At 44.5% G+C, this 22550-nt stretch overlaps 1 protein-coding gene and 1 long non-coding RNA gene across 2 annotated transcripts; one reads left to right on the top strand and one right to left on the bottom strand.

Annotated features, from left to right (window-relative positions):
- Positions 1 to 867: 867 nt before the first annotated feature.
- On the top strand, positions 868 to 22114 carry Riok3 (RIO kinase 3). The gene is made up of 13 exons (XM_003474033.5): positions 868 to 1081; positions 6301 to 6416; positions 8131 to 8276; positions 8369 to 8476; positions 8680 to 8789; positions 9628 to 9771; positions 12249 to 12376; positions 14467 to 14664; positions 15769 to 15928; positions 17398 to 17478; positions 17564 to 17653; positions 18513 to 18620; positions 20533 to 22114. The coding sequence occupies exons 1-13, from the start codon at positions 1019 to 1021 to the stop codon at positions 20638 to 20640; spliced, it is 1560 nt and encodes a 519-aa protein (XP_003474081.1). The 5' UTR covers positions 868 to 1018; the 3' UTR covers positions 20641 to 22114.
- On the bottom strand, positions 14474 to 17677 carry LOC134471806 (uncharacterized). The gene is made up of 2 exons (XR_010041475.1): positions 17538 to 17677; positions 14474 to 16903 (listed from the first exon to the last, which is right to left on the bottom strand). It is a non-coding gene; the product is annotated as an uncharacterized LOC134471806 (long non-coding RNA).
- Positions 22115 to 22550: the final 436 nt, after the last annotated feature.

The following is a 22550-nucleotide window of genomic DNA, read 5'->3' as shown; positions in this document are numbered from 1 at the left end:
CACAGTTTCCAATATTTTAGTTAGGAGACTTTGTAAGATTCAGAACTTGTTCTGACCTGGAATGAGAAGGCGGCAAGAACTGTGATAGGGAAGTCTTCGAGGTTTCCATGCTAAGGCTCTCAAGTATGAAGAGTCAGGGACCTGACTCAGACATGAGATCTAGGGGAAGCTCTGCTATTCAGTACATATTTCTGAAAAGTCTGGTGGTCATATACACACTGCCTGGGCACCACTGGTTAGCTTTGCTATTTTCTGGCTGTCAGCAAGATTGAGGTAAGGCCAGCATTTGAATGAATATTGGATGGATATGTTTAGTTATTTCAATCTAATCAATTTATGAGTTTCACTGCAAAATATGGAATCCAACTTTTTATCATGCAGTCGTATTTTTGCTCCATGTCTTTAACACATTTTGCAGGTTTCTCTGATCCACACCCTGGCCTCAGAAATACAGCTGTTACCATGACAACTCCCACTGTCTTCTTCAGTCCTCCGCGCTTGCCTCACCTCCACTACATTGTGTCTCTCAAACCATCCCAGTTTAAGAATTACGCCGGGACACAATGAATGAACAAGGAGATTCTGGTTTGTTTATAGTCCACACAGTCCGATGTATTTAATTAGATCCAGCAGCTGTCTTGGAAGCAGAAAAGGGAAGGCGGCGCGGGGAGAGGGGGACGACACCCCCACCCCAACCCCAACAGCGAGACCACAGGCTCCGCCCGTCTAGCCCTGCGACCCCCGCCCAGTGGACAGCGACCGGAAGCGCAGTCCGCCTGGAGGCGGAGCAAGATGCTTTAAGGCGGAGTCAGGATCACCTGGCCAATCAGAAGCTAGTGCCCCTGCGGTGAGGGCGGAAGAGACGAGGTCTAGTTCCGGACGCGGCGGCTACCGCCGCCATCTGTCACCTTAATTCCGGCTCCTACCGCCGGTCGCTGCTATTCTTCCCGTCTCGGCGGGATCTGCTTCCCGTCCTGCCACCTAGCTGCTCTGTTCTTGTCTCCGCCTTCTTCCCCCAATGGATCTGGTGGGAGTAGCATCCCCTGACCCTAGGCCCACAGCGGCCTGGCAACCCAGCAAGGTATGTGGTGGTCGGGGCAGGCGTACCTGCCTCGGTCACCAAGGCTCGTTTTCCCGGAACACTGGGAGAGGGGGTCCGGGAAATTCTAGCGGCGGCACCCCGACGACCCCGACCCAGGGACTTGGGGTAGGGTTTTGGGAAGAAGCTGCGGGGCTCCCAGAGGCTGTGCTGGATGGGCTGGGGTCTGACTTTACATCTTCACTTTTCTTTCTGAATCTCGGTAGCGTATATTGAGCAGAACTCTCTTTTCAGCTGGCATTGGAGGGAAACAAGCACGATCTTGTTTTTCACAGGCTAAATCAGCTCAACACTTTGAAAGCTAGACAGAAAGTTGACTTAGGAAGCTGTTTCCTTAATTTGACAAGTATGGTTATCTCCATTTGGTAATTTCTTGTTTTTGAAGTGGTAAAGATAAAATCTAGGCGCACCCTCCCTCTTGCATCGCAAATACTGAACAATACACTATGTGCTGATCTGCCTGGGCTTTAACGTTTAAACTTTTTCCCAGAACGGCAAACACAACCCCTGTAACCTCAGATTTAGTTTTCCGTTTTTAGGTTCCTCCTTTTCATATTATTAGCATTAGAAAGTTGCAAAGACTTCTGCCTCTATATCGAAGGCTCAATTCAGAGCAAAAGTGCTTCCGTGGGGTTTTGTGTTCTTTAAACTAAGATTGTGAAGGAAGCCAGCTTTATTTTTAATCTTCATAATTGTCTTTTGCATGCTAACATGAGACACTTGTTTCGCTTAAAAGTTCACCTGTTTGTATTGTGAGTACTTCAGTCTTGATCTTACCAGAAAAGGGGTAAGTAGCTATTAGGGGATGCTGGTTTTAACACATCTTTAGGAATAATCTAAGATATTCCATCGGTAAATATGTTTACATCTACATGTTACATTGTGTATTTTTCCTATTAAAACTTTTTTACATGGTTAAGATCAGTGGGCAAACTTGTAACAGAGAGGATTAAAATATACTCAATGTATATATTAAATTCTTCCAGTTAAAAATCCACAAACTTTGGTTAAAAAAAATTGAAACAAGCCAAACTGTTCTGGGTACATCCTAACTTCAAAAATTTCGCTTACAAGACTAATAATAAGTATTTCAGATCAGTCATATTCTTATTTAAATGAACATCAAAACTTTGAAATTCCACTTTCATCATTTGATGATGATGTCAGGGGTTTACTGACACTCAGTTGGGAAGATGGGGTTTTCACAGATGAAATAATTTGAAAGAGTATCGCTTATATTATTTCTTCTCTAAACTTTATAGAAAATCCAAAGGAGTACCAGAAGCTTACATGGAGGGAGGTAGAGACTCGAGGCACTTGAAAAACGGAAGGAATATGTAAGGCTAGTGATTCTCAAAACTTTAATTAGGATCTTTTTATATTCTGAAAAATCATTTAGCCAGGCATGGTGGGGCACATCTGTGATCCTAGCACTTGGGAGGCTGAGGCGGGAGCATCACCACAAGTTTGAGGCCAGCTTGGACTGCATAGTGAGTTCAAGGCCAGTCTGAAACTACATAGCAAGACTCTGTTTCAGAAACAAACAAAAGCATTGATGATTCCAAAGAACTTTTGCTCATATGAATATATTTTTTTGGGGGGGGATCAGGGATCAAACCCCAGAACTCACACTTACCAAGCTGGTGCTTAATGCCACTGAGCTAAATCCCTAGCCCTGTATTGTAATCTCTTTTGATCTTTATCACATCAAAAATTAAAACTGAGAAATTTAAAAATCAGTTAAGTCATTTAAAAGTCATATTAAAAACCTTTCCCCAAAAAAGAAAATTAGTAAATAGTATTGTTTTGATTTTTGCAGATCTCTCTCTTTTCTGGGGGGGTGGTGGTGCTGGGGATCAAACTCATGACCTGGCATTTGCCAGGCAGGTGTTTATGCCACTGAGCTAAATCCCCCTTTTTGAAGATGTTTTTAACATCTCATTTATTGAAAATACCTGGATTTTCAGATCTCTTTTTTTCATTCAGCTGTAGTGTTTTGATTGAAAAGGATCCATCTACTGATAGATAATTATAGCAAATACAATGGAAGATGGGAAGTAAAGGCACAGCAGAAACACAGAATAAACTGAGTTAGACTTTAAAAATATAGACTTCTACCTTAGAAAGGTTTTGAAAACACAAGGTGCCAGTTACAAAATGTCGAAGTGCTGGTTTTTGTTTTGTTTTTGGTTTTGGTTTTTTTTTTTGGAGACAGGGTCTCACTCGTTCAAGTGGCTTTGAACTCTAGGTACCCAGGCTGTCCTTGAACTCTTGATTTGTCTGCCTCAGCCTCCCCAGTGCTGAGATTACAAGTATGTGCTACCACACCCAGCTGTAAAATGACTCAGATACTCTACCTTGATTATATCCACTAGCTGTACGGCTAGAAAAGAGATCTCGTGGGTTGTGGTTTTATTGATTTGCTTCAGCTGACTTTTTGTTATCATGTGCCGCCTCGGGTTTGTTTTTGATTTTACCTGATTGCTTCACCATGATTGTCCTCAGAAAAACTTTTCTATAAAGTGGGCCAACTAGGGGTTCTGTTAGGAACTGGAGGGAAAGAGGTGGTTTTTCTGTAACCTGCAGCCAGGAGGGGTGGGAGATCATGGCACAAGCTGGTGACAGAGGTTCTCCGCCCCGCACTCCTGGATCCTTTCCCAGAAGCCTCTGGTAAATTTTCACTGCCTTGCTCTGTGAGCCAAGCTGGTTGTATCCCGAGGAAGGTCAGGAGGAGTCTGAGCCCCCAGAAGCTGGCACTTTCACAGCCTGGGAGATTTGGGGAGGCTTTTGGTGGCGAGGCTGAAGCGTTTGGTTGCATTTATAAGTATGGGGTTCTAGAACCTTCCCTTGCTGACCTCTCCTAAGGAAGTAGTGTCAGCAGGTGGGCCCAGCTGAGCTGGGGTACCATGGCCGGCACTGAATACTTCTCATCAGAAGCTCTACACCCGGCATCGGGAGTCCAAATCCCACCCTTCCACGGGCTCCTGCGCTGTCATGGGGTACGTGGCCCCTAGTTGGTCAAGGGTCCACAGCAACAGTGTTTGCCCAAGGAGCGGGGAACACAGGATTCAGCTTTGTCTGATGGCATGGGCACGGCCTTCCAGAGGAGGTGACATTAACTGGTGTAAATAGAAATGCGGAAAAACCTCGAGAGATAAAATGTGAGGGCTCAGAGGGGTGAGATGTGCCACACTTGGAGCATGATTCGTGTCACCAGAGTGCAGGACAGGGAGGTTTGGGATTGGGAGGCCAATGCAGGGCAGTGGTGAAGGGCATTCCTTGCTGGGGAGTTTGGGTTTTCTCTCACAGGCAGCAGGCAGTCCACAGCTCACCTCCCTAAAGGTGGTTGGGGAAGGAAGCAGCAGTGAGAGACTGCAGAACATTCAGCCCATGGGATCCTCCTGCCCTGGTGCAAGGCTGGGCATCTCCACATGCAACCTCACCTTGGCTTAAAAAAACCTTTGTCTGGCTTCTACACCATGAGAGTGGAGATGCTATTGCAGCTACTTGGTTGTGATATCACTTAAATGATTTCTGTAAGTTTCGTGTGTCTGGCCAAGTGATTTATGTACAGGAAATATGGAAATGTTATCTGTTACGCTGCTGTTAGTATTACTGTCGTCAGACGTGAATGAGAATCTGAGTTGGAGAATACCGTCATCGGCCTTGTGGAGCCTGGACTTTGAGACTGTTCAGAACAAGCATTTCTAGGTTAAAGAGCAGGAGGAAGTCAGCAGAGTCACATAGCTAAGAGGTTGGCCGTGGTCTCCGGATTACAGAGTGTTTCAGTATTCCAGACCTCAGTGCATGGTTCACTCTGAGTGCGAGTGTGTCAGAGTCAGGCCAGACCCACAGGCAGCCTCCCTGTTTCCTGAGTTCTGCATTGGTCTGTGTAGGTGTGTGCCAGGGCCACACACATCTCCTCAGTCTTAGGGAGAGAGGGGACAGAGCCAATCCTGATTGTCTCGGGCGGGAATACAGGCTTCATGGGAGGTTATCCCTCGGTCCTAAGCCATATTCATTCCTGAATTACCCGGAGATGGATCCTGCACTGGGGTCTGCCCCCGCCCCCCCAGAGTTCTCCAGGCCTCAGGACAGCTGCGGGCCCTATGCTGGCTAACCTTGATTGAATAACGGGGCTCCTATGGGTGTGTGCTGCATTGTCTATTAGATGTTCAGACTTTGTATCCCAAAGGCAAAGGGAAGCAACACAAGAGATTTAAATGAGAACCAGAACCAATCACATCTGCATTTTTTAGAAGAAACATCCTGTTGTGGTATGGAGAAAGGAATAAGCAACAAAGGAACAGAAAGATTAATTAGAAGTTAGTTGAGACAATTGTGAAATCTAGATTTGTCAAGAAGGTTGAGACAGTGGTGTTGCTGCGGGAGGCACCTGCTGAAGAAGAGTCTCCGAATAGTACTTTGCTGTAACCTTATTGTTTCAGGGCTCTGTCGCTAGATTCTAAAGTTTAGAAATCTGATTTTTGAGGTTTTGTATTAGCATATACCGGGATATTTTGGGGTGGTTTGACATGCACAGATTTTACACTTAGCTGAGACTTAATGCTTAGATTAGAATGTTAGAACTGGGCCAGGCATGTGTGGTGGTGCCCACCTGTAATCGGGAGGCTGAGGCAGGAAGATAGCAAATTCAAGGCCAGCCTGGTCTACATAGTGAGACCCTGTCTCGAGACAAAACAAATGAAAATTAGTGTTAACCCCCTGCCCCATCCCGGGCTTTGAATAGCTGCTATGGTGCGTTCTGTGAGATCTGCAAGTCCCATCACAGACTGGCGGGGAAGGTGTGGGGGAGCAGGCAATTGGAACAACAGGAAAACCTTGAACTTCGTGGCTGGTGGAAGAGATGCTACAGTAGTAGCCTGCTGCTTCTGAGCAGGCCAGAGAGTACTCCTGACTGTTTTAGTTCTATTTTATCCTTGTTTACATTTGAGTGGAGATATTTTTACTTTTAAAATGATTTCTGCAGCCAAGGGTGATGGTGCACACCTATAATCCCAGCATTTGGGAAGCTGAGGCAGGAGGCTTGCTGCTAGTTCAAGGCCAGTCTGGGCTATGTAGTGAGCCAGTTTGGATTACATAGCAAAACCCTGTCTCAAAACACCAAAAACTAAATAAAAAAAAATAGATCATTATGGATTGAGTGTCCTTTTTTCCTTTCTTCTGTTTTAAATATACAGTGTCCATGGGCTACTCCTCAAAAGACAATGTCCTGCTCTTTATCTGATGTAATGAGTGAACAACTGGCTAAAGAACTGCAGTTAGAAGAAGAAGCTGCTGCTTTTCCTGAAGTTGCGTAAGTAAAAGTCTTAGTGGGTTTATTTTATCTAGCAGTTTCCTATAACACGGCTTTAGGATTTGATGTGACAAATGATGAAGAAATAGATTCAGAAAAAGTAGAGTGGTAGAATAAAGACCATACCAGGAGTCTGCTGACACTTGAATTTTGGTCCTGAGCCCATGACAGATTGAGCATCCCTAAAATTTAGGGTACTCAGAAAGTTTCAGGTTATGATTTGAATGTTCAAATTAGAGATCTTTAACCCTAACACAGATATAAAATCTGAGCCTGAAACTGCTGATTCCAAGCCTATTAGTAGGGGACACTCACCCCATCTTAATTTGTTTTTTTATCCTCCCCATCCATCTGTTTTGTTTTGTTTCATTTTGTTTTTTGAGACAAGGTCTTAATCTGTAGTTTAGGCTATTTTTTTTTTTTTCTTTTTCTTTTTAGAGAGAGTCTTGCTCTGTAGTTGAACTTGCTGTGTAATCCAGGCTGGCCTTGAATAGTGATCCTCCTATGTGAGCCTCCTGACTACTGGGATCCATCCATTGATTCCCTTCTTTTTTATTTTTTGGTACATGTTCAAGATATGTAGTGTTTACCTTCCTTGTGTTGATTTGTTACCTGTATGTAACAGGTCTTAGTTCCTTTTTTCATCCCTTCCCTTCCCTTTTACCTCTTCCTTCCATCTCTTGATGCTTTTCGCCTTTTAAAAAGATACCTCCTGACTTTCCATTATCCACTATTCTGCTCTTTGTTTATGGTCTAGATTTCTCATACAAGGGAAAGCAGGCAATATTTAAGCGTGTGGTTGGATTTACCTCACTTAACATTGTGGTCCCCAGGTACCTCCATGTTACTACAGATGACTCGAGTTTATCCTTCTCTTTGACAGAACAGCACCCCACTGTGTGTAAACACCATCTTTTTTTTATCTGCTCACCTGTTGTGGATATATAGGCTGCTTCCAAGACTTAGTTACTATAAGCTGTAAACATGGGTGTGCGTGTGTCGCTATAATAAGATGTCTTTAACTCTTTTGGGAAGATACCTAGAAGGGGAATGACTGGGTCAAATGGAATTTGAACTTGCAGGGTTTTTTTTTTTTTTTTTTTTTGAAAATTATTCTGATTTTTGCAGTGGTTCTCTGGGTTTTGTAAATTAATGTGAATGCAACAATTGAACTAGATGAGGTGGTTTTCCAGTGTTTGTAGTTTAACTGCTCATCAGTTTTGTGTTTTGAGACAGGGTCTGATTGTGTAGTTGGCTGGCCTTGAACTCAGGACAATCCTCCTGCCTCAGCCTCCCAAGTGCTAGGATGACATACATACAACCCTTATCAATTTTTGTCTGTCCTTTGTTTAGAACCCAGAACAAATGTATTCTGGGTCTCTGGGTTCTTTTTTTTTTTTTTTTTTTTTTTTTTTGGTCTTTTTCATTTTTATCGGTACCAGGGATCGAACTCACGACTGCCTGCTTGCAAGGCAGGCGCTTATGCCGCTGAGCTAAATCCCCAGCCCCTGGTCTCTGGGTTCTTAACCCTGACCTCGTGGGTCTCTTAACCCTGGCTGGTGTTCTCATGGATGTGGAGCTGGTCTTGACACTGGCTGGCTTAGCAGGGTTCTTACCTTTGCTTGAGCATGAGAAAGACTCATCCTGCTCTCACGCTCTGCAGCTCTGTCTGCACCAGCACCCCGTGTTAGTTCCTATCTGTTACTTTGAATAGTGTCACTGAAGGACCATTCATTTCGGGGGAAAACGTTGACACTTCCAGCGACCTGATGCTGGCTCAGATGCTGCAAATGGAGTTTGACAGAGAATACGATGCCCAGTTGAGGCGTGAAGAAAAAAAATTCAATGGCGACAGCAAAGGTAGAGTGGCCTTTTCCCGATGCCTGCGGTGGTGGGAGGAAGTGCTTGCACCATGGCCCCAAATAAATCTTCAACTCTTTTTGCCATTTCAGTTTCCATTTCCTTTGAAAATTACCGAAAAGTGCATCCCTTTGAAGACAGCGACAGCTCTGAAGACGAAGTTGACTGGCAGGACACTCGCCACGACCCCTACAGGCCAGGTATGGATGACCTCGGAGTTGCGAGGGGGACACAGAGGGGCAGGAAGCTTGATTTTCCCAATGCACCCTTTTAGTTTCATGGTCATCTGGGAGCCACAGCTGGTAGTTTACTGTTAGGCTCAAATGTCTGTTCAGGCAGTGTTGTGTATAGCAGTTTAGTTTTTACTATTTTCACATCCTTGGCTTGTTTTAATCATCTTTAGCAAAACCAGTTCCCACTCCCAAAAAGGGTTTTATTGGAAAAGGAAAAGATATCACCACCAAACACGACGAAGTGGTGTGCGGCAGAAAGAATACAGCAAGAATGGAAAATGTGAGTTACAGAGTCCGTCTCTCCCGCTGTAGTTTTATATGTGAATACACTGTAAAAACAGGATTAGAAGTAGACTCTTCAGTTTGTCTACAAGTGTCTTCTTTCTTAAAGATATTTTAGATATGAAAGCTCAGCCACCGAAGAAACACAAGTGCTTCAGAATGAAACCCTCCAGCAGGATTTTGAAAGCTAATTTATTTATGTTGATTCTAAAGTTAAAGAGTTCTTATACAGCATTTATTTTTCTGCATATTATATTTTATAAAATAGCACCCTCTATCCAAGAAACAAACAACAGAGGCTACTGGGGCTAGTAATGAGAGTGAAAAATACTTTCGGATTTTTTATTCAGCCCTGAGAATTGAACAGTAGGGCCTCACACGTACTAACTGGGCAACTCTTCTGCCACTTATCTGTACTTCATCTGGAATTTTTTGTTTTGTGCCTGAACTACCTCCTGCAAAATCAGAAATAAAATAATTTTAAAGAAGTTGCATTCTAGAGGCTGGCATGGTGGTGCACGCCTGTAATCCCAGCACTTGGGAGGCTGAAGCAAGAGGATTTCTGTGAATTCAGTGCAGGTCTGGGCTACATAGCAAGTTCAAGTCCAGCCTGAACTGCATAGTGAGACCTGTCTCGAAAACAAACAAAACGGACTAATGTTCTTTGAATGAGTGAGTTTTTGGTTTTTTTCCCTCTGTAGTAGCTATGGGTTCTGTTTTTGTAGCATGATCAAGTATCGAATGTGAGCTCTGTTCCTATTGACTGATCTTCTCAATGCTTTTTTTTGTATTTCTGTCTAAAAATATTCAGATGCTAATTCTTCTATTTTTGGCAGTTTGCCCCTGGGTTTCAGGTAGGAGATGGAATTGGAATGGACTTAAAACTATCAAATCATGTTTTCAATGCTTTAAAACAACACGCCTACTCTGAAGAACGCCGGAGCGCCCGCCTGCATGAGAAAAAGGAGCATTCCACTGCAGTAGGTATCTGGGGTGTTTTTTTTTAATGGAAAAATTCATATTGGAAATCTTCATGTTTGCATGAAACAAGACAAAACTTCACATGTGATGCTTTTTTGTAAGATTGGCTTTCAAATCAGAAGACATAAATAAAACTCAAATGGCTTTGCTGTTTGGCTTTTTAGATTTAATGTGATGTCTATTAGTCATTTAAATTCACATTTTGTGGCCATAAATAATTTGAACTGTATAGTTTACATTACAACTGAATGTCCCAGTATTTTTAAATAGTATTATTTAAGGACCAGGAATATAGTTCAGTGGCTTAAGCCTGCCTGGCAAGTACAAGGTCCTGAGTTTGATTTCTGGTACTACCAAAAAAAAAAAAAAAAAATATATATATATATATATATATATATATATATATATATATATATATATATGTAAAATTTTAAATTTAAAATAATATTTCCTAGGCCTGGTGTGGTGGCACATACCTGTAATCCTAGCACTTAGGAGGCTGAGGTAGGAGGATCATTGTGAATCTGAGATCAGCCAAGACTACATAGTGAGTTCAAGACCAGCCCGAACCTATACATCGAGAACCTGTCTCAAAAAAAAAAATCTGTTATGTTACTGACATATTCATAACTTAATACCTTTAGGCTAGTTTGGCATTAATGAAGGTGATATCTACTCTTATGAGAATAAGCTGATTTATGAAGTCTCAGGAAAACTGTAAGAATGCTAAGTGCTGTTTAAACGCTGGTGATAAATTAGGCTCACGTGTGAGCATTTTCTTTTTGGTCTCTGTTTCCAGTATTTGGATTAAAGGCAGAATATGAAAGTCACAGCTGCTGCTCTTGAACAAGCCCAGGAGGCTTCAGAGAGTCGCACAGAGCCCGCAGGGCAGGCCTGGGTCTTGGTCCTGCAGTAGGAGAGCGGGTGTTGTTTCATGTTCCACTAAACTGCTTGTGTGTTGCAGGGTGCCACTCTCACAGAGGGGAAAGTGGGAAAGGGGTCAGAGCTGGAGGGGGGAGCCCAGAAGGGGCTGCCAGGTGGGTCCGACTGAAAGAGATTGCTGCAGGACGTGTCTGCTTGGCCACCCCAGTGCGCACCCCTTACTGAGCCCCTGGGGTGGAGGAGCGCTATGCTTATTGCTATAAGCAGAAGGCAGCGGGCAGTGCCCCCTACCACCTTGTCCTGGCTTGGATTTGCTGCTCCTGGGGCATGGTCGCCTCCATGGGGCCAGGGGAGGAGGACACCAGAGGAGGTGAGGGTACCCTTGGGCAAGGAGCCCTGGGTTTATTACTGATATCACCAGGGCCATGGCGACATTTGGGACCATGGCTGTCTTTGTCCCTGGTCCCCTAAGTGTACTGCCTGGGAGGAGGGTGCAGGCTCCATGGCCAGGCTTTGGTAGAGAAGCCAGAGGCCCTGCACTCCTTTCCAGTCCTGCCTGTCTAGCCAGCAAGTGGGGAGTCGGGGTGAAGAGAAGGTGACAGCTGGTCGGTGCTCAGTGACCAGGAGGAGAAGTAGCTGGACTCACTCTGGATCAGCACCAGGTGTAGCATGGAGCACTCCCCAGGCCACCATGCCAGTGCAGTGTGGGACCACACCCAGACAGACTGAACCCGAGGCGCTTTGCCCCGTATCTTCCCCGTGTCCTCCCTCTTGGCAGTCACTGTCAGTAGCTCCCTCCCTTGGGACATGCGTCCCTCTGGGGTTGCCCTTGAGGAAACCCTGAGCTGTGAGAATGATGCTTGCAGAAGTACTGACCATGAGTCATGACCTAGCTGGAGGCCCAGACCCCATGCTCCAGCCCAGAATCACACTCTGGATGTGACTTGGTGACCTGGTATCCTTGTAGGTTAGCGATGGCAGAACTTTTAGAGACTGAGGGTCCAAACTGTAACCCCAAACCCACTTATTTTGCAAAATGCCAACACTGCAATGAAACCTGAATACTGAGGTTTTAGTTTGGAAAAACAGTGCACACAGTTGGCTCACCTGCCGACAGAGGGTTCTCGTGCCTGCTGGGGTTTGTGTGCCGTAGGTTCGCCACCACTGCTATAGGTACTCACTTTGAAAGACGCTGGAGATGTGTTGTTTTATTTTATTTTTGAGGCAGGGTCTTGTTATGCAGTTCAGGTTGGCCTCAAAACTTTCAGTGATTTTCCTGCCTCAGCCTTCTGAGTGCTGGAATTATAGGCGTTTGTCACCACACCCCGCTCTTTTTTGCACTGGTTTAGAGATTTTTTTTTTTTTTTTTGGTATCTTGAAAGCAGTCCTTTAAAATATTATATGTTACTATATATGTGTGTGTGTGTGTGTGTGTGTGTGTGTGTGTGTGTGTGTGTGTATGTATTAAATAATATATATATATTAAATAATAAAAGTTAAAAATATCCAGATGGATTTTGAGTGTTTGATACTAGAAATGGCTCCGGGTTTGTCCCATGATTCGGTCGTCCTCACGGTGCCTTATCTTTGGCAGGAAAAAGCAGTTGACCCTAAGACACGCTTGCTCATGTATAAAATGGTCAACTCTGGGATGCTGGAGACGATCACTGGCTGCATCAGCACCGGGAAGGAATCGGTCGTCTTCCACGCATATGGAGGGAGGTAAAGGAGCCGATGGTAACACGGCCACTGTGAGCCCGCGAGCACAGCCACCCCCCAGGATTGGTGGGTTTATACCACATCAGAGTTAATGCTGCATAACAAGCAGAGGCGCTTAAAAAGTGTGATGAAAGCCTCTAGCCGGGAAGCTGATTATTTTCCTTAACTATTGAACTTGTTTCCCTTTCTAGCTAGGACATTCACATACAATTATGTATTGAATTACACTTCTAAACATAAATCAATGTTAGGAGTCTGGTGTGGTGACATACACCTATCATCTAGCACTCTGGGAGGCTGAGGCAGGAAGATCATAAGTTGAGCCCAGCCTAGACAATTTAGGAACTCAGCTTGTCTCAAAATAATAAAATAAAGGGACTGCAGATGTAATTCAGTGCAAGAGCCTTGGGTTCAGTTCCCAGCACAGGGGGAAAAATTGGGGCTCAGTATTGTACCTCTGTTAAAATACAAGCATGCATGAGGCCTGGGTTTGACCCCAGCACTAAAAAGAAAAACAAAGTTAAAAGAAAAAAAGTTAACATTGGAGCATCATTTTTCAAGTTGTGTGATTTTGTAGCTTACTAAATATCATTTAAAAATTGCTCTTCACCTCATGGAATTTTTGTAGGGATAAATGAGATCATATTTGACAATAGCTGGTTTATAATACCTCTCTTAGTAGAGGTTTGTTTCAGCTTTTAAGCTTTGCTCCCTTTCTAAATTTCACCTAAGAGTTCTCTGAGACCAAGTTAAAATAATATAATAGTACAGATTATTTTAAAATGAACGGTTAAGCTGGGTGTGGTGCTGTGTACCTGTAATCTCAGCACTCGGGAGGCTGAGGCAGGAGGATTGCAGACAGTACAGGGCAGCCTGGGCTACACAGTGAATTCAAGGATGGTGATTGGACTCAATGGTAGTAAGAGTAAAGGAGAGGAGCCTGGGGCTGTGTGTGCAAAGGCCATGAGCTGGGGTGGATATGGGGTGCTTTTGGCTAGAGCAGCCCCTATGGTGCTGTTCCTGGGGTGACCCCTGCTAGACTAAAAGAAGCTGGTAGAGAAGTGTGGGTGTTGCACACAGAGGACAGTGAAGCTGAGGCAACACGCAGGGCCCCAGGGGGAGGAAGGGTCACCTGGTGCTACCTAGAGACCCAGTGATCGAGGCCTGGCCCTGGCCTGGTGTGGAAGGGGCTGCTCCGCTTCTCGCTGCATCCTGTGCCAACAGTGGCCTCAGGAGGAGGGGTGGACACTGTACTGATGTCTCCTGTCCCCACCATCCTCACCGTGGCTCTCCCTACTTTGACTCCCTACGGCGCCAGCATCAGGAGTGGTCCTCAGCTGTGCTTCCACACCCAGCCGCCTTTGGGCTGTCTGCTTGGGGCTTCTCTCCAGTGCCCGGGGATCCTGCCTCTCTGCTTCTGTTATTGTCGTATGAAGCCTACCCAGAATCCTGCTCCCCTGGGACGTCTCCTGTGCAGCTTGTCTCTGTCCTTCCCATGTCTTTATCCTCCCTGGCCCCCTTTGCACACTCCCTGCAGGGACCCTCCCCCTTCATCCTTATATCTGCCCTGAGTGGGAGAGTTATTTTTAAAGAGCTGTTCTGTAAGAGACTTCTATTGAAGTTTACCCTTGACCTCTCCTAGGTAGACTAGACTTTTTAACATTCAGATCTTGTCATTGTTTTCCATGCTTGATTCCATAATCATTAAGTGAACATTGTTTAAAACTGGCTGACAATTTGGGAAGTTGAGGCAGGAAGATCATGAGTTCAAGTTCAGCCCGGGAAACTTAGCAAGACCATCTCAAAATTAAAAAAAAAAAAAAAAAAAAAAAAGCAGAGATGGAGGCAGTGATGGGTGAGTAGTCCTAGGAATTTAACAGAGTTCTGGGCAGCATAAAAGGCCCCCACTTCAACAAATCAACTCCCACACCTAAGATTTTATTAAGAGCGGAAACTGGAAGACTTCCAGAAACCAAGACTTAGCACTTTCAGAGCAGGTAGATACACTTGAATGTTGCGGAACCTTTGTTTAGAAATCATTTTACTTGTGAGCTGATAATGTGTACTGATTTAATTTTTCTTCTCCCACTTAGCATGGAGGATGGAAAGGAAGACGTTAAAGCTATACCTACAGAATGTGCCATCAAGGTATTTAAAACAACCCTTAATGAGTTTAAGAATCGTGACAAATACATTAAAGATGATTTCAGGTTTAAAGATCGCTTCAGTAAACTAAATCCACGTAAGATCATCCGCATGTGGGCAGAAAAAGAAATGCACAATCTTACAAGGTAAAGAAAATTGTGTGTTAGACGGAATCTTGGCCTTTTTGTACTAGGACTGCCAGCTGGGCAAAAAAATTCATGCTTTCTTTTCTATTCACCTATTGAAATAACAGAAGGACTTGAAGTTCTAGTGCTTCATGAGGCCTTCCTAAGAAAATATTTCCATGTATTTAAGCTGAATTTCAGAATGAAAAGGCCATTGTCTTTTTTCTTTTCTCTGATTTGAGGGGAAATTTAGGCATTTTCTGCCTAGATATATCATCATTCTAATTGTTCTTTTAAATTGTCCGAGAATTAAAATGTCTAGCTTCCAGTTAAGCTTGGCACAAATAGTGAATTCCCTTCTGGCCTCATAATTTGTTAATTTAATGGGATATGGTCTTAACCAATCAAATTGCAGTTCGCTGTATTGGACTTCTCAGTTCTGTACAAAGTTTCTTTCCTATGAAGGAATGTCTTTTATCAACTAAGAAATTGAATTATAAACTATTATTAATAAATCTTCTCATTAGCTGTTGAAAACATAGTTTCAGTTTATTGTTTTCTAAAGATGTTTGCTTTCAAAAGTAATTGTATGTATTAGTTGCAAAATTCTTCTCCTTAGAACCTTCTAGAATAACTCTCAGTGGTCTTGCTGCCCTCTCATTTCTAGACTGCGGGCCCCTTGTCAGCTTTCCACAGTGTTTAGTGTGAACGGAGGGACTCATGACCTGGAGCTCCCTCCCACCCCAGGCCTCAGTTCCCGTCACCTGACCCTCTCCTGGGGCCCAGTGTGCTGACACCTCTGTCCCCTAAGGGGCCTGTGCTCTGAATACCCGCTGTGCTTCCTGTCTTTGGTCTCCCTGGAAAGCCCTCTGTGGTGCTAGGCGCTCCCGTGGCACTGGCCCACACCTCTGCGCAGGCAGTTGTCACACTGTCCTCTCCATGTCCCTCATGTGACTGTCCTTCCACCTGTCCATGGCTTCTCAGTGGGCAGACACTTGTCTCGCTGTGTGTGTGGAGAGACACTGCCCGGGTAGAACATTGTGCCAGCTCAGGTTAGGTATTTGTTGACGAAGTGACATTTTCTCCTTCTGATCTTTATATTCTTGATTGTTTATTTCTGTGTAGAATGCAGAAAGCTGGAATTCCTTGTCCAACAGTTGTACTTCTTAAGAAACATATTTTAGTGATGTCTTTTATTGGCCACGATCAAGTTCCAGCCCCTAAATTAAAAGAAGTAAAGCTCAGTAGTGAAGAAATGAAAGAAGCCTACTATCAAACACTTCATGTAAGTCGTGCCTTGAAAAGCACTCACGCACCAACTTTCAAAATATTTGTTCTCGCCATGTGTGATGGCAAACTCCTATAGTCCAAGCTACTCAGGAGGCTGAGGCAGGAGAATCACTTGACTGGAATTTAAGACCAGCCAAGGCAACACTGTGAGACCCCCCCTCTCCCCGCCCAGCATCCTCTAAGCTGTAAAAAATTTCCCTGAAGTAGTAGTATTTCTTTTTTTTTTTTTTTTTTGTCTTTTTCCTTTTTATCGGTACTGGGAATCGAACTCACGACTGCCTGCTTGCAAGGCAAGTGCTTATGCCGCTGAGCTAAATCTCCAGCCCCTGAAGTAGTAGTATTTCAAGGTGTTAATGACAAACCAAAGTTTGTGAAAGAAGGTAACAAGAGTTCTCTTTAGGTAAATTCGTGGCCTGGAGTGGTTTTACAAAATTTAAGACTCCTTAGAGCAAGAGAAAGCTTCGTGGTTCACCTTAGTGACTTAAAACATGAAGCTGTTTTTCACAAAACTTCCTGCAGTCAAACTGGCGGCACTGCACGTGGCCCACGTGGTGTTTCTCAGTCTGTACTCCGTGGGTGACAGTGAAGGGAGGCTGAGGTTTTATCTGTTGTGAGACGGGGCAGGGAGGAGAGGGGTGCAGCTGTTAGGAGCCCGCCCTGCAGTGGAGAGCCACCCATGGGGGCACAGCAAGTGCATGTCACCCACGGCCTCGGAGCTTCAGGCAGTGCTGAGCTCACGGCTCTGCACTGCTCGGCCTGATTGCGAGGGACTGCGTCTCACGTGTGCATGGTGCTGCTGCCAAGAGCAGCTGGGGCGAATGGGAAGGTTCCCCAGGAGAAGGTGCCGGATGAGGCTGGGGAGGAGACACCTTTCCCTGCCAGAAGGATACTCAGGTCCATTCGCTGGCTCCGCTGGGAGGTCGGTAGCTGGGGAGGAGGCCAAGTGGTGCTGCGCCTGCACTGTGTCCTTCTGCGAAGGGCAGCGGATGAAGGCATCAGTGTTGGTTTCCACGCTGAGTCTAGGGGGCCATACTCTTTGCCTGTGAGTTACAGGAATATGTAACCCTGTGGGAGCCCCTGAGGGGGTGTGTCCTTTCTGTCTGGAAGTAGCTTTCCTCAGCGCCCTGGTTGTCACCACAGGCTGGCTGACGTCATCTTTCCCAGGTGGGAAGGCCATCTGACCCTCGGCCTCTTGATGGTGCTGTGCAAGGCCAGGGAGTCATGAGTCATGTCACGCACTCAGTCCCCACCCTGCCTAGCCCAGTCCTGGACTATGCAGCTCAGTGTGGAGCACTTGTCTAGCATGCGTCAGGCCCTGGGTTCAAGTCACAGCATCATGAAAAAAAGGGGAAGTGAGCTCCTCGGGCTTGTCTGTGTTTCTAGAAGAGATAGGCTTTTATCCACAGGTAATGGTATGGGAAGGTTGAATTGTTCCCACTTCTAAGTGTTGCCTTGCCCCCGCAGCTGATGCAGCAGCTGTATCACGAGTGCACGCTGGTACACGCCGACCTCAGCGAGTACAACATGCTGTGGCACGCCGGAAAGGTGAGGGCCGCCTGCGAGTGCTGGGGTGCCGCCTCCCCCCGGGGCTTCTGTACACTTACACACCGGTGTGTTCTGTGTCTCACAGGTCTGGCTGATTGATGTCAGTCAGTCAGTGGAGCCGACTCATCCTCATGGCTTGGAGTTCCTGTTCCGGGACTGCAGGAATGTCTCCCAGGTGGGTTGTTGGTGGGGGGCCGTGTTCGTGGGGTGGAGCAGGTTCAAGGATTTTCTCCTTCCAAAGATAAAGTAAACTTGAGGACCATGTGCTTAGGAGACCGAATGAAAGTGAGAAAGATCAGTTTATCAGATTTCATTTTCAGCAAGAATTTGGTTCCATGGCGCACCTTTCTGCATAATTCCCCAAGGAGCAAAATATTGGCTCCTAACATTTAAACAGCTGAGTAGGTGTTTACTGTGTGCACGGTGCTTAAACACAAGCTGGCAAAGCTTGCATGCTTACTGCCATTAGAAAGAGGCTGGTAGCTGTCATTAGAAAGAGTGCTGTGCCTCTGTGCTCTCAGCACAAGGGAGACCAAGGCAGGAGGAGTTGGAGGTCAGCCGGGGCTGTGGAGTGGCTTTTAAGGCCAGCCTGACCTACACAGCAAGACTCTGTCTCCAAAAGAAAATCAAATTCAGGGAGTTCAAACTTAGTAAGCAGAGTCGGACTCCAACTGTTTGCCACTTTGAAAGGAACCGAGTTAGCAGCAGATTCAGATAGGAGAGACTTCTCTAACAGATGGGCTAACTTCATGGGAAATAACTTCTGCCTGAAGGCTTCTGCTCACGGGGCTTAGTGAGTGTGTTGCATCTACACAGCCAAAGAGCTGAGTCCCACTCCCAGTTGCAGAAGGCGTAGCACAACAGACAGAGTCCAGAAGCCGGCACAGCTGTGCGAGTGAGGGTTGGGCACGCAGAAGCCCAGAGTGGGAAACTGCAGAGTTGGGCCCGAGGTGGGAAGCGCACTTTGCTGTGCTCCGGAGGTTTGATGAGAACCTCACTAATGGCTCTTGCTGGCCCCCTTGTGTTTTGCTTAGTTTTTCCAGAAGGGAGGCGTGAAGGAAGCCCTGGGTGAGCGGGAACTTTTCAATGCTGTTTCGGGCTTGAACATCTCGGCGGATAATGAAGCGGATTTCTTAGCTGAGGTAAGCGCCAGGCAGCGTCACCTGGGTGGTGATGAGAGCTGCACTGAGGGCAAAGTTTCCGCTTTCTCCCCTAAAAAAACAAACTCAAGACTTTTCATGAGATAGGTTTGGTCATTTTCAGGTGCAAAGCAAAGTTCACCATTTGGTTCAGATGAACAAATAACATGTAGATGAACAAATAACATGTTTCTAAAATAGTTTGGCTTTTGCTTCCTAACTGAGGAGGGTGACTGGCAAACACCCCAGTGACACAGAAAGTGATGCATGAACCCTGCCCTTAACACAACAGAGAGTTAGCAACTGCCCTCCTCAAAAATACTCAGACAGAGCCAGGTGTGGTGGCACACTCCTGTAATGCCAGCACCTGGGAGGCTGCGGCAGGAAGTTCGAGTCCAGCCTGGGCTATAAAGTGAGCCCAAAGCCAGCCTGAACCACATAGTGAGACCCTGTCTCAAAAAGACAAAAAAGAAAAATTAAGAAAACGTCAGTCATTGAAATATTGGAGCTAGAGGGCCATGAAACAAAAACAAAAACAAAAACAGCTCCCTCCAGAGAAGACTGAACAATGAGCAGAGTTGTGAAACAGTAGCTAATTATTCCCAGCATCATAGCCGAGCAGAGAGTGGCTCGGGAATCTATGGAGACTCGTGATCAACTCTGAGGTAACAGAGGATGGGGTGTCGGCCCCGGCACAGTAGCTCTAGAATACTGCTGGCTGTTTCAGTGTTTCAGCGAATGTTGGTTTTCCTTTGTCCCATTCTTGGGAAGCTTTATAGAGTACAGATGCTGCTCACTTAATGACTTAGCTGTTTAACGACTTTCACACTTACGACCCACAGCTGGGGCTTATAACCTGTCCCTTTTTGTACAGTTGTGTACATCTTGTTGATACAGCCTCAGTGTCCTTTTTTTGCACAGTACTCCTTGTTTATACAGTACTGTAATTTGTGCTGTACGGTGCTGTATTTTATGTCATACATTATAGTACTGCATGTAAGGGTTATGCAAAAAGTCATCAAGTCAGAGTTTCCTTTGACTGTTTCTTTGTTCTGAAAATTGTAATATACAGACTACATGCAATTCCTTATTTAGTGACCGGTTCATTTGCCGACCCAGCTCAGGAATGAACTCAGCTGTTAAATGAGGAGTATGTCTGAGCACAGTAAGACCTACTAGGTGCCAGTTGCTAGCTTCATAAAGGTACTAACTGTTGCCCGTGAACATACATGTATGTCTATAATTCTATTTTCTTGTCTTTGTTTTTTGAGACAGGGTCTTGCTATGTGGTTCAGACTGGCTTTGAATTTGTGGTGTGGCAATCTTCCTGCCTCAGCCTCCTGAGTTCTGGGATTATAGGCATTCGACACCATACCCAGCTTCCAAATACTGATTTTTTTTGTTTTGTTTTGGTTTTTTTTGGTCTTTTTCGTTTTTATCGGTACCAGGGATCAAACTCACGATTGCCTACTTGCAAGGCAGGCGCTTATGCCGCTGAGCTAAATCCCCAGCCCCCCAAATAATGATTTTAATTCAAGACCAGCATGTGTGTTTCTTTTAAGTCAAATGATGTTAATGTATGAGTTGTTTTCTCTAAACTAAAATAGTGGGGCTAGGGATTTGGCATAAGTGCTTGCCTGGCAAGTGCAAGGTTGTGAGTTTGATCCCAGGTACCAAAAATAGAAGAGAAAAGAAACGAAAAATAGAATTCATTGAAAACAGTATTCAGGTTTAATTCAGTGTTGGCACTTGGTGATACATAAGTGGGTTTTGGGCTGCAGCTTGAGCCTTTAATCTCTAGAAGATTCACCATTGCTGTCCTAGATAATTATTAAGAGTAAAAATATTGCCAGAGTCTGCAGTGTTTCTTCAAAGTAGCAATTTGACAGATGGACTCAATGTATTGATTCTACAGATCGAAGCTTTGGAGAAAATGAATGAAGATCACGTTCAGAAGAACGGGAGGAAAGCGGCTGCGTTTCTGAAGGACGATGGCGGCCCGCCAGCACTGTGCCCCGAGTAGCGTCAGGACCCCAGGACCCCGTTCTGGCGTCGCCGCGGGCCTATCCACCGTCCGTGGCAAGGGAAGCGCGGGCACTCAAAGTCCCCGGAGTGCAGGAGCGGACCATGGTGCTCCTGTGTGTTTCTCTCTCGTAACCCATGTGCCAGATGTGTGGAACTTTTAGCTTGACATTAAGAGAATAAAATGTCACTACCTCTCATCTTCCAAACAGGATAATAGAATTCTTTAACAACTGAAGGGCAAGGAGCTGAGGGAGACTGAATTAACTATACATGACTTGTGATACAAAATGTTGTGCTGAGAATTTTAAAACAGTATCTAAATATGTAAGGGAAGGTCAGGTGTGTTTACAAGGGAGGTTTGGTGACAACATCTTGGCTTGCTTCACCTTTTTTTGTGTTGCATTTTTCCTCAAATACCTTGTCACTCTCAAATGAGCCCTTCCCAGTTCTCTTTCCAGACTGACCATGATCCTAAAGGAAAATGTCTCTCCTGGGGGAGAATAGTGAAAGTGGAGATTCAGGTAGGGGGTGGAGATGGACATACATATTGGTGCATCATGAAAATGAGTGGAATTCTGCTTTTTTTCATGTCATATCTAAGCAAAACCATCATGGCTTTTGGAAAGAGAAATTGTCTGAAAACTTCTTACCCAGCCAAATTTCAAAATTTACCTTCCAGTTTTTCTAAACTTTCAGGTTAAAGGGCAGGGCTATCTGTACCTGGAGGTGCTGAGCCCTGCATTATAATAAAGTGTAAATGATCTGGAAGAGTGTAAGACCTGGCTGTGTTTTAATGCAGTCGGCGAAACAAATTTCAGTTTTCATTTCACTAAAACTGGATACTTATTGTTGATAGATTTTGAGAGAAGTAAAACAAATTAATTAGAGATATTAAAAATGTATAAAACAAGTTGGGCACCAAATTCAGCAACTCATGTGAACTAACTGGCCCCATTTCTAATATTCTTAGCCTGTGGTGGACACTACTCTTAAAAAGCAAGCCCTGTGCTGGAAAGCACATTGGTTCTGTGGGAAGGAAATTCAGGACTCGGGTAATTGCTCTCCAGTCACTGAGGTCAGCTTGCAGCCACTGAAGACCCAAACACTCTGGTAGTAAAAGGAAAAATCTAGACACGATTTGCATTTGAAAGCTTCTCTTTTAACATTATTTCATAATGCCAAATCTGTTCTTCCTAAAAAATATTTATTTTTTGTTTCTGTTATAGCTTTTAATGCATTTCAGAGTGTGATTTTGGATTTGGATTGAACCATTACTATTTGGAAATGTTTACTATGTTGAAACAGATTTACATGACTGGTAATTATTGACAAATTTCAGAGAACTAATTTTTAAAAATTTTTTGTTTTGTTTTCTAACATAATGCTGTTGGACACAAAGCAGCAAAGCATTGCTTGGAGTGTGCTGTGGACATGACTTTTAAGAAATTAAAAATGCAGAGATCATTTTAGAACTGGTTTGTGTAGTTTCTTCCCTTTCCTCCCATTAGCTCCTGTTCTGGCACCAGGTAATTAACCCTAATTCTCTTTACATAAAATAAGCAGATCTGTTCTTAACAGATTCCTCCACCGTCAACTTCTACTTGAATTTCATCTCAAATGGTCTGTTTCACATTATAAATACGTTTTTCTTATAGGTCAAAAAAATACATTTTTTACATAGTGAAAAAAATAATGTTGGTTTTCTAAATACTCTAATATAGTACTATATGTAAAATATAGACATAGATATATTCTGCCTCATATTAATGGAAATGGACATGAATAGCTACAAAACAGGATCAACATAAGGATGACTGAAATTTTTATTTCAACAAGGTAATTCCTTGCCGGTTTCCTTTCTCTAAAGAAAATCACCTTCTTAGAAATGTTAAAGTAAAAGTCCTTCGT

This window comes from Cavia porcellus, unplaced genomic scaffold (assembly GCF_034190915.1).
Source record: "Cavia porcellus strain 051 isolate PalLab524CR breed Dunkin Hartley unplaced genomic scaffold, mCavPor4.1 scaffold_20, whole genome shotgun sequence".
In the NCBI taxonomy this organism is placed as follows: Eukaryota; Metazoa; Chordata; class Mammalia; order Rodentia; family Caviidae; genus Cavia; species Cavia porcellus.
Note: the sequence above shows the minus strand (reverse complement) of the source record. Positions and strands in the feature narration are given on the sequence as shown.